At 42.2% G+C, this 12,118-nt stretch overlaps 1 protein-coding gene across 1 annotated transcript; it reads left to right on the plus strand.

The window, feature by feature from the left end:
* Window positions 1–2,736: 2,736 nt before the first annotated feature.
* On the plus strand, window positions 2,737–12,079 carry TTC14 (tetratricopeptide repeat domain 14). The gene is made up of 12 exons (XM_063338059.1): window positions 2,737–2,931; window positions 3,005–3,126; window positions 3,250–3,449; window positions 3,828–3,912; window positions 3,998–4,127; window positions 4,729–4,881; window positions 5,557–5,628; window positions 6,882–7,001; window positions 7,082–7,204; window positions 7,925–8,042; window positions 10,043–10,152; window positions 10,630–12,079. Exons 1-12 carry the CDS (start codon window positions 2,768–2,770, stop codon window positions 11,591–11,593), a joined length of 2,361 nt encoding a protein of 786 aa, XP_063194129.1. The 5' UTR covers window positions 2,737–2,767; the 3' UTR covers window positions 11,594–12,079.
* The last annotated feature ends 39 nt before the right edge of the window (window positions 12,080–12,118 follow it).

A 12,118-nucleotide genomic window follows, 5' to 3' on the forward strand; every position in this document is an offset into this window, starting at 1 on the left:
GCATTGACCCAAACTGTCAGAAAATTTACAGCAATCTCATTCAGGCTCGTCTGGTTTCAGAGTATCTGGAATGCTCCTCTTCAAGCAGGGCAAAGTGTTGACTTGTATCACTTTCTTCTGTAGAATCAGGACGCTTCCTGCCCACCCTCTTTATTTAGCATATGGGATGAAGCACTATTCATCCAGGCAGTTCCTAAGTCAACGGAACAGAGGATTAATGACATCGTAGCATATGGAGGATGCCCCCTCCTGAAGCCTGGGGTCTCTCAAGCTGTATATACACCCCTGGGTCTATTCCATACTGGTCCATCTAGCATTATCCCTGCCAGAACCGTGATGGCTGCTATATCCTTTTATCATAAATTTTTCCTATTGGGTAACTGAATTAAAAGAGGCCAAAACTGAAAAGAAAAACAAAAAATTCCACCACTGAAAACATGCAGAGATATTTTTAAGAGCACAGTGGATATCCAGGCAGTATCCCATGAAAGAAAAGGACGGCAAAGGCTTGTGTGTGCCTGGAGTATGGTGGAACAATGCACTACGTGCCATAGCCTTGCTTTGCTCCTGTGTTCTTTACTATAACCTGAAAAACAGGAAAGAAAATGACACGTTCATGCTCACTTATCCTGCTCCGGCAAAGCTATTTCTGAAGATGGAATTATTTTGAGTATTATAGTTTGTTCGATTAAGATAACTTCAGAATTTGTTGGGCTCAGTTAAGGAAAGGGTCACTATAAATATGAAGTTAACTCTCGTGTTCAGGGGCAACTAATCTACATTCTCTATGTTACTATGATATAAGTTACTGAATTCCCTAAAATGCAATTGATTTCTATTCATAGAAGAAAATGTCTGTAAGAACAGTACATAATTATAAGTGGCTCAGCTTTCGCCAGGATTTTTTACTGGTTTGTTAAGTCCAGAAGCCACAACACATTTAAAGTATTTATTCATAACGCCTTACTTCTTGTACATTGCGTGTGTGTATCTGCATATTAGACTAGCGAAACGCTTACACAAGCAGTTTGTGCCTCCAGAAACTTTTTTTATTGCTAGCTCTTTGTATTTGCTAAGCAACACAAATTAACTCTTCCTCAAAATACCATTCCCTCAAATAAAACTGCCATTGTTTGCAATTGCGCAACACAGTTCAGGACACGGCACTTGCAGTGTGACTCATCCGGGAAAGGCTCCCTTTCTGCACCGATCTTTGCAGGTGCACTACCCTTTCCATGTCAATCTGTCTCTTATCAGTCTTAATGTCTAGAAATTTCCATCTAGCCTTCATGGTTTTTTTCCACCTCGGTAACCAGAAATCTAAATAGACACCTAGCCTTAAATAGATCGGGAAGACTTTAAATCAAAATCCTGACAGCTGTTCAGTACTCAATAAGCGTTATGTCTTCTTTATCTTTTGTTAAATTAAAACAGGGGGACATGAAATGAAAATGAAATATAAACTTGCCCTTCTAGTGTCTTCCCCAAGTCTGCTGTCCCAGTGATATCCCTGATGGCTTTGAACTGAGCTTCTGAGACCAGCGTCTTTGATATGATCCTTGCCCTCTCAGTCATGCTGCTTCCTAGAGGAGTTTGTGTCACCGATCTGCTGACAGCCAGATTGCTATTTTTTCTTCAACATTGTACTGAGGGTAGAAGTGACATTATGCCGTTTGCAGTGGGTTTTCTTCTCCCCCCCATCCCGCCCTTTTAAAATTAATTATTAAATGTGATGCCAGGGACAAATTATTCTCGGGGATTGAAGAACTGGGATCTTTCTAATAGATTTGGATTAATTCCAGCTGGTTTTAAGCACCTTTCTCCATTAGCTAGAAGAGGTGATTAGCATGAAGAGCCTCCTGAGCTAAGTGTCTTTTTAGCGTCTAAAGTTAACGCTGGTAAACTGAACCACCAAATCCTGCATTAGGCCGATTTTAATGGCTCAACTGTCATCTCGGTACATTATCTTGTCCCGAGATAATTGCCCTTTTTTTCCCTCTGTTTCAGTACAGCTGTTCTGACAAACAAAGCCAGGACGTCTCCCACCCGCAGGCTGCTCCGCTCCCGCTGTGCGCGTCCCTGGGGGGGAGGCCTGTCCCGGGGCCATGGAGGGGCCTGTCCGAGGCGTCACGGAGGGGACATGGAAAGCCCTGTCCGAGGGGCCATGGAGGGGCCTGTCCCTTGGGGCAGGGTGGCCCCTGGCCCCGCTGCCGCCCCACCTGTCCGTGCCGCCCCTCAGCCCCCTTCACCCGTTCTCTTCTTCCCTGTATTAGCATCAACATTTAAGAACCGAGGGAGAACTAACAGAGAACCGCTGGAGTGACTCGTTTCCCCAGACCTGGAGGAGCTCTGACACGAGCACGCTTCAGCCAACGCCCGGACAGACGCCTCTGGCGGTGAGCGCGCGGGTGCCGCAGCCGCTGAGGCAGCGCGGCCCCGGCTCTTTCTGTCCCTGTCTCGGTCCCGCCGCGGGCAGCGCCCTCTCCCGACGCGGCCGCCGCGGGACCGGCCGCCGAGAAGCTCCGCAGCTCTCCGGCAGCCGCGGAATTTTTACCTTTTCGTTCTTATCTTTGATTATTCTCTAAGGGGCGGGGGGGGGCCCGGAGACGCGCCCCTCTGCCGCCCCCCAGAGCCAGCCCCACGGTCCTCCCGCTCCCCAGGGGGCGCTGCGTCCCCGGCCCCGCCCCGCCCTTGGTGCCGCCCCTTCCGCGCGGCGCAGGCCGCCGGCCGGGGGGCGGTTCCGGTTCCGGTTGGCCGTGGCGGCGGGATGGATCGGGAGCTGCTGCGCCAGGCGTTGAGCTACCACGGCCCTGAGCTGCTTGAGCTGCTCCGCGCCGAGCAGCACGACAATCCCGACTTCCGCGGGCTGCTGCCGCCGCCGGGGGCTGCCTTGGAGCCGCCCCGCGGGGCCCCGCGCCCGCCGGCCGACTGGTGAGAGTGGCGGGGAGCGAGCGGGCCGCGAGGGGGCCGCGGGGTGTTTCTCACCGGGTTCTCCTTCCCCTAGGAGAGAGGAGACGAGCCTTGACACCGAGATAAAGCGCTTTATTGCCAAAAAGGCTGATCTCCTCTTTGCCCACTCGTGGAAGCCCAACGGGCCTCCCTCCGACACCATCGAAGAGAATGAAGGTGAGGCGGCTCACGGGGAGGCACGAAAAGATCAGACTTAGGTGTTTTCTCCCCGTAAAGCATTTTGTGTGTTCGGGCTGTAGCTTGGTCACGTTGTAACTGTGACTTTCTCCTGTGTTGCAGAGTATTATGCTGTTATGCCTCCCCTGGAGCGGTTCATGGACGTTCCCAGGGAAGACAGGAGAGAATTTTTTTTCCGAGACATTGAACGCGGTGATATCGTCATTGGCAGGATTACTTCTATTCGCGAATTTGGCTTTTTCATGGTGTTGATTTGCCTGGGAAGTGGTATCGTACGGGAGATTTCAGATTTAGAAATCACTGTAAGATATAGCTTTGACCGATATTTTATTCTTGATGAGCAGTAACTTTTTAATGTATTAGTTGCGTGTTGGAAGGGTCTGTGTAAAGGTGAAATTGAACTTTGGAGTGGTGGGTGGTAGCTGAGCTTGTGGGCAGCTTATGGTGTTTTTCTGAGTCAGCAAATGCTTTTTTTATGATCCCTACTCAATATTTATTGCTTTTGGGCTGAAAAGTTCATTACTTCTGGATCTGTAAATTTTTATTTGAACCAAGGCATGCTTTTGACTGTCAGGCTCTGGTGGGCATTAAGATTAAGCTAATATTATGGCATAATCTTTGGCAAGGGGTGGGTGGGAAAACTTTTGATTTTGTTTATGATATTCCTACTTCTGTTGCAGGCTCTTTGTCCTTTGAGAGATGTGCCTCCTCAAAGCAACCATGGAGATCCTTTATCTTATTACCAAAATGGAGACCTTATTCGAGGTAAGTAGCTGCAAAAGTTGTCAGGAATCCCTTTCAGTCTTGAGACGTTTCTTTAATTTTATCTTAACTTTTATTGTTTCTATAGCTGCAGTCAAGGACGTTGATCGTTACCATGAGAAGCTCACGGTGTCACTTTACAGCTCAGCTCTTCCACCCAATCTTTCCAGTACAAAACTAGGCGTAATTACTTCTGATGACTTCCCGTTACATTATAAGTAAGATTATGCTATTTAGCTGTACTCGCTAGGTGTATTCAGTGTGTCTGAAGAGAATCTTTGACAGACTGTTCTTTGAACTTGTTGATGGTGTTTCTAATGTAATTGGATAATTATATACTCTTTGCTGTTCATCTCTTTAACTTGCTTGTTTCTGAATACGTCAGGTGTGCTTGGTTTTTTAGCATCTTTCCCAAAATATAAGGAAAGCAAAAAGCAGAGTGAGCTATCTGTCACTGTGGGACTGTGCTAACAAAAACCAAACAAAACCAACATCAACGAAAACCTTGGGAGACTGGAATATGAAACTCTTAAAATTTTAAAATTAGCCTTAGGATGACAGAAGGACGCAGCTACCTCTGCAATTCTTGTAATGGTTTTGTATGTCCTGGAGATATCTAGACGGGTGCCAAAATAGGTTTCAAAAGCTTGCTGAGGCTAAAGGATGCGAGGGTTGCTAAATAGTGGAAAAACACATGCTTGTAAAAGAGAACGGCTTGTGAGCAGTAAAAGTATCAATATAGGCGTTTTTGTTCTGAACGTAAGCACGATAAAATTGTCTGTGGGGTGGTGTCTGTGTATACTGGTGCTTTTTTTTTAGGCGAAGCATGGAAGTTGCTAATACAGCGGAGACATTTGAAGAGGTTTTGCATCGTTCCCCAGGATTCGCTAATCCATCGTTAGTTGAATACTTAGCAGAAAAACTAGGACTAAGTGAATCAAATCCACCGTCTTTGATGAGAAGTCTTCAAATGTAAGTGATTTTTACATTGTTACTGTCCTATAGCCTTGTGGAGATTATTCTAATCCACTGAAATAGAGTTGTGAGTGGAAGTCCTAGACCACTTAAACCTTTTTCATTTTGATTTGCATGACTGTAGCTTATGTGTCGTTAAACATTTAAAAGCAAACTCCCCTAGAGTAAGATATTTACATTTGAAATTCTGTTGCTCTGAATAAGCAAGACTCATTATAACGCAAAATGTTTGCTACCAAATAGTTTAGGAATTTATTGCTTCGGTCTTTTCAGCACCTTTGAGTTGAAGTGCAAAATGTTTAAGTTTTAATGTGTTCCGTCAGATATTTATTCACAATGTTTACTTTAGTAATAGATCTGATCTCTTTAGTAAAATGGGCTCAAACACACACAATGGTTGGTATTGTGAGCCCTATTATAATAGGTCTCAAAGCCGGTGTGAATATGGTGTGTTTCTGTTAAACGTACTGCAGCAGTACTAGTTCCATTCAGCACTTCTAGAATGGATTGGGATGAACTGGTTTCAGAAACATGAAAGAAGGTTCCTGAGGTAGGGAGAGCAGTTAAGGCATTGTATCATTTCAGCTTATTTCAACTGCATTACACGTTCTAGGTTTAACTTTGTAGACTTGGATGGCCAACGTGATATTTTTGTTTGTTGTTTCCTTAAAGGAAAAATTTTAATGAAGAAGATTTTGCTCCTGCGTTGAGGAAAAAGCAATCAGCATCTTGGGCCTTGACATGGTATGCAATATTTTATTCTTGTCAGGGCTTATTGTTAGGTCAGATTAGGCTACAGGTTATGTTTCTTAAAACAAAATACGCCTTGAACCAGTTTTTCCAGTGCACGCGTAGTGATGTAACCAGGAAGATCCTCTTGAAAGTAACCCTAACTGCCAAGTGGGTACGTGATAAAGTCTTGAGATTCAGTTCCAAAATACGTGTCAGGTTTAAAGGAGAACTTCTTGGAATATTTACAACACGCTGGCCTGTTGATGAGATGAGCACAAGATTTGTGACAATACCAAGTACGCAATTCTCCATTTTATAATTGGGTGTTGAATGAGCTAATACTGCTCATCATGCCATTTAAGCCTCAAACCATAGATTCAGCAAGTGCCCCAACTGTCTTTGAAAAGTTCAGTGGATTTCCCTGGCTGCATTTGGAACAGCAGCTCTGGAGGTGCTACTGCTTTCATGATGTGCGGTGTCTTTGGGCATCCTACAGGGTGGAGGAGGCAGAAGTAGGAGAGACTTTTCTCCTAAAAATGTAATTTTTTTTTTTGTGGAAAAACTTCTCTTGAATCTACCAGCTCAAAAAAAATCAAATTGAGTGAAGCCTTAGAATTACTGGTATCTGTGCTAACAAAGCAGTGGTTTTCTTAAAACAGTAGTATTTTGCAACTTGATTAATTGCAGAAAAAGTTGCTAATAATGTTAAATATAAATTTTAATTCTTAAAAAAAATCTGTCGTGAAAAGTTCTGAATTTCAACTTTTATGAGTTCTCTTCCCATAAGATAACCTCTTGGCAAATATAGAGCAACGGTTCAGTTAATATGAAATAAAAAACCTCAAAATATTCCAGCTTGAGATGAACAGGTTTCAGTGTGTACCATGTACCCATCTCATGTCGTTGGTCTAATGGTGATTTTTCGCTTTGCTTGTGATTGAGCCTGTCTCAGTTTAACAGTCGTAGGTCACACGTAAGTGCAGAAAGTGCTAAAGTGTTCATTCTGTAATTGGAAAACAGTGTAATGTAGCAGCACCGTTTACAGACATGCTCTTCAGTGCCTTAAGGGTTTGGATTAAAGACAATATATTGTTGTGGAATTATGTCAATATCGCATTAATTTGAAATGCCAGCGTTAAGTACATGATAACAAGGTCAAATTTTATTACCTGTCGCTTGTTTGGAATCATAATTTATGAGTAATTGACAGTATAGAATCTGCATAGGCTAACTGTACATCATATTTTCTAAATATTTTCCTGCAGTGTGAAGGCTGGGGTTGATTATTTCAAGGTTGGGCGCCATGTGGAAGCCATGAACGAGTATAACAAGGCTTTGGAAATTGATCCACAAAATGTTGAAGCTTTGGTAGCACGGGGAGCTTTGTAAGTCTGCTTCTTTTGTTGGTTTTTCTACTTTCTGAAAGACAAACATCACTAAAACCTGTGCAACTTTTCTGTTCCAGGTATGCGACAAAAGGAAGCCTGAACAAAGCCATAGGGGATTTTGAGATTGCTTTAGAAAACTGTCCTACCCATAGAAATGCAAGAAAATACCTCTGTCAGACACTGGTGGAAAGAGGCGGGCAGTAAGTGCTGGGGTTGTGGTTTTGTTTGATGTTAACAATTTCTCTCATAATATCTTTTAAATACTATTCTAATTAGGACACAGAGTGGCATCTTTCCTTCCTGGCTGTGTGTGGTTTGGGTTTTTTTGGTTTTGTTTTTGGTTTTGTTTTTTTTTTTTTTTAAAGAAGTCTTTGTTTGAAATAGACCTGCTTGTGCTGTTGGTTTACACTTTCTCCTCTGTCCCAGTTAAAATCCTGGCAAAATATTTGAGGTTTAGTCCTCAGTATCCTTTCACTGGTAGGTTACCAGGCCTGCATAAAGTCTTGTGAAATGTCTGGAAGTATTTCGATAGGTTTGTTGGTTGGTTTTTTGTTTTTTTTTTTTTTTGAAGAAAGTATTTGCAACAAAATGATGTTCTGTTACTCTTACTGAAGTTAGTTAACCACCGTTTGCTTTTGAATATTGAGGGAACAGATTTCTTTTAAGCCCTGTGTTAAGAAGAGAGAGATGGTATTTTTGAAACGGAAATTGAAATTTCAAAGAATAGTATTACTGCTGATGATCAGGAAGTAAGGTGTCAGAAATACCGTTTTACTTCTGTACTGGGGTGGGCTAAGGTGACAGAGTCTTGGACAGATGCAGTGGTAGCGTCAGAGTGCTCAGAAGAAAGGCAGTTCTAAAAACAAGAAAAAACTGTTAAAATCTGTGGCTTAATTGTATATGAATTATCACTTGAATAGGTTGGAAGAGGAGGACAAACTACTAAATGCTGAGAATTACTACAAAAAAGCCTTAAGTTTGGATGAGACTTTTCAGGAAGCAGAAGAGGCCTTAACGAAGCTCCGTAAGCACATGCAGGTGATTCTTTACTTTCTCTTCATATAGCGCCCCCAATGACAATAAATGAACACGAAAAATCATGTTAAACCTTTTGAAGAGGGAGAGTTTAAGTTGATGGTTTGTCTTATTCTCTGCTTCCCTTCTCTGCAATGAATATTTTAGAGTGAGCATTATGGCTGTACCTACCAGAAGAAAGGCACCTCTTGATGACTCCAGTATTTTGACCACTATAGTAAAGAAACACTAAATATGGGAGACAGGGGAAGAGCAAAGCCTGTTAACCCTGTCAGCTAAAGCAAGGATAAGAATATTCCGTCACACCAGCACGATTAGTAATGTTAAATTAAAACATTCTGTGAATACAAACACACAAAGTGTAAAACACTTAGGCAAGCCAAGTAAACGCTGCACACCATCCTACCGGCCAGATCCTTGTCATTTGGAGGAATTAGGAAACAATAGAGTAACACCAGCCAAAGCTGACTCGCAGGAAGGTCCCGTGAGAGGGGAGATTAAGAGGTGGTTTAAAGGAAAAGAGCAGGAGGTGGAGGGTGGGCAGGCAGTTTGGAGTACCCTAGCTTTCTTCTGCTTTTTTCCCCTCTCTTCTCTTGCATGCAGCATGCTTCGCAGGTGAGCCCTGGTGGGTCTCTGTGCTAACCTGAGTTGTCTTTTTTTCTTTTATTTACCTCCTTTGCTTGTTTTGTCTTCCAGAGAGGATCAAAGAGTAAAATAGAGCACTGGGGAACAGGCTTGTTTTGTTCTGTGCTTCTTCACGTAAGGGAGTACAGAGCCGGGGTAGATGGCCTTAATGGACACTTCTGCAGTTGGTGGAGCCATAATGCTGACAGGCTGTGTTGAAAGAAGGGGGAAAAGGAGATATGACAATCTTTTTCATAAAGCTGAACTACATCATAGACAGTTGTATGGTGTTTGAGCACTAGTCACTTTTGACTGCTGTAGAAAAAGGCACCAGTCTCAGTTAAAATAATAAAGAATACTCTCAGCAAGTGGCAGACAAATTTTACTCTCCTTTAGCATTTTCTTGGTATAACGGGTCACTGATGCAGCAGATGAAAACTGTGATGCTAGCTGTTGTTTGATGGTTTGTGTGGCCTTAACCAGAATTAAGGGTTTCCTTTATTGTATCCGTTAATACAGTTGCTAAGTTTTGAAAATGTTACTCAAGACTTTCTGCTCACTCTGAATATGAAGAGAGCTACCCTTTAGGGCTGGAGATGGCAGACGTCTGATCTCTAATAGACTTAAGTAGTTTAAGGATTGTTCATCTGATGAGATGCTTTTCTGCATTTACATGTGTTTTAATACATAAGTCTGATCCTGTCGCTGTTGTGCTAGAATGGCTAGAACAACGCTGACGTGTGTTTTCCTGTAATACTGATTATGTGTTTTTCTCCAATGCATTTTCTTCCGAATTGGACCGTTGTTGCTGTATCTGACATCTGGTGCTGCTCATCACCCACAAACCCTTGGAACATGATTCCTTACGTAAACTATGCATCAAACTGGTCTGTGAAATTGTTACAAAACGGTTTGTATTCAAACATGGCCAACTTGAATAACTTTAAAATGGGTTCTGCCATGTTTTACTACATGTAAACTACAATAATAATACTTTCCCTCAAACCTTTCAAACTTTTCTTTTTCTTTTTTTTTTTTCCCCCTCCATGGTTGCTAATATTGTGTTTTTCTTGCACATTCTGTCAATACCTTCTGGGCTCTGTGCTTCATGGTGTGCTGGATCACGGGTACCACTGCAATGGCTGGGCAATACATTTCTTAATGGAATAAAACCTGCAATATGGTCCTTAATATAAACCTGATTATTATAATGGCCAATGCCAAACTCCTCAACAATATTAATTCTTGATCTGGGAATCCTGGTAAAACATCCCTGGTGTTGTTATATATTTGAACGGGGTTGGGGACATGGGGAAAAACACCTGTCTTAACACTTACTTTTAATGTAATTTTTTTATGATGCTTGGGTTCAAAAAAAGAAATCTTTGGAAATGAGGGAGAAACAAGCTGCCAAAGAAGAGAGACAGAAAGAAAAGAAAGTAGAAACAAGTGCAGAAAAATTGCGTAAGCTTTTAAAAGAAGAAAAAAGGTAACTTTGTTATATTCAGTATACTGATTACATGGCAATAAGTGCGGATACGACTATGAACAATCCCATTTCCAAACTGACTGCCCAAGAGTAAGCTAGGGAGAGCTCGCACCGACGGAACCTGCTTTTCCACCAGAACGTTTTGTGGGTAGTGTCCTTCAGGGCATATATCCCTTAACGGAGCTATATGTGGAAGAAAAGTTGTTTAAAAAATACTTTGCAACGTGAAGTATTTGCAAAGCGTAATGCCAAATTACACTGGGAAAGATGCCATTTATAAAAAACTGTTCGGTGGATTTAATTGTAATTTTTTGATAAAGAAATGACATTTGAAATTGGCTTGCCAGGTCAGGCTCAGTTTCCGTTCATGCCTTACAGTCCAATCTCAGCCAAGCTCTGGGGACCACAGATTTGCTTTCTACGTATAATTTTTGCCTCATACTGAAAATTATCTCACAGGTTAATTACATTTTTTAGGTTGAAGAAGAAAAGGAAAGTATCAACTTCCTCTTCCTCCTCCTCCTCCTCCTCCTCATCATCATCAAGTGATTCTTCATCAGATGTATCAATTTCTTCTTCCTCCTCTTCCTCTGATCACAAGAAACGTAGGAAAAAGCGTCGGAATAGATCTGAGTCTGCCCGCAGGTCCAAAAAAAGCTCATCTAGAGCTTCTTCCCATTATAAAGATCAGGTTAGGAAAGAGGAGTGGTATTCGCCTCCGGCTGATACCTCTGCTTCCTTTCTTAACCAAAGTTTTGAAGTGGAGAAACTGCTGGAAAGGCAGGACAGCTTAGAGTGTCCAAAAACAGAGGTAAAAGAGAAAGACAGACACTGTTCTTTTTCGAGGACTTCAGGTGATGATGAAGACACTTTTGGAGGTAGGTCTGAAGATTCAAGAGATTCTCACAGTAGTTCCAGAACTCTGCCAAGCAGTAGCAAAACCGAAAAATATGGTAAAACTGATAGATTTTTCTGCAGTTGGAGGGGTTCTTCAGGTTCATATCATAAGTCAGATGATAAACCCAGGATGCATTATTTTAGGAAATTAGAAAGGGATGTAGAGGGGAGAAAAGAGCAGTTTAAAAAATACGGCTTGGGTCAAGACAGGTATTACATGTCTCCAGCAAGGCCTGAGTATTGTGGCAAGTCAGTGGGAAGGTACAGATCGTATTCGAGCACTTGCTTACGGGAAGGTGATAAAAGTTACGATAGTGATAGGCATGTGTCAAGTCAGCATAAAACCGAGAGTGAGTATAAGAGTAGGAAAAGAAGTTATGAGGAGACTGATAAAACAAAGGAACCGGATGAGGAAGTGTCTTTAAATGGTACAGCACAAACCGAAAGCGGCATTAAAAGAAACCTGCCTCAGAACTTAGTTAACATATTTAATCAGATAGCTGAGTTTGAGAGGGAAAAAGGAAGTAAGCAGAAGAAACAGTAAAGTACCTAAGAAAGCTCTGTTCTGATGAGTGCAGCTAAATGAACTATCCAAGTATCTCTTGAGGAAATGCATACGAAGAGTGACAGAAAGGCAGAATTTGTCCTGCTTGCAGAATGTCGAAGAGTTCTTAAGGTAAAGATTGTATGGTGGGGAGCGATGCGAGGCTATCTTACGTAAAATATCAGTTCTTTAAAATCTAAGTTTCCTGTGCTCTTAACTTGGGATGTTCCTGTATGATATTCTCTGTCTGATGGGTTGAAATCCTTTGATACCCCCGGACTGCAGTTAGTTGTGGAACTCGCATCAAATACGCACTTTAACAACAGATGGGTTCTGTTTGGTTTTTTCGTCCCCTGGGGTACTATTGACTGCTGTTATTTTTGTATCAAATTAAACTTCCAGCTATAGAAAGGGGATAACTGAATGAAAGTCCTGTGCCATCACTGTATATAGCCCACTTGCTCATTAAATTTTCTTAATTTTTCTTAATTTTGTGTCTTGATTTTTTTGTCTCTGGGATGTTTC

This window comes from Chroicocephalus ridibundus, chromosome 6 (genome assembly GCF_963924245.1).
Source record: "Chroicocephalus ridibundus chromosome 6, bChrRid1.1, whole genome shotgun sequence".
In the NCBI taxonomy this organism is placed as follows: domain Eukaryota; kingdom Metazoa; phylum Chordata; class Aves; order Charadriiformes; family Laridae; genus Chroicocephalus; species Chroicocephalus ridibundus.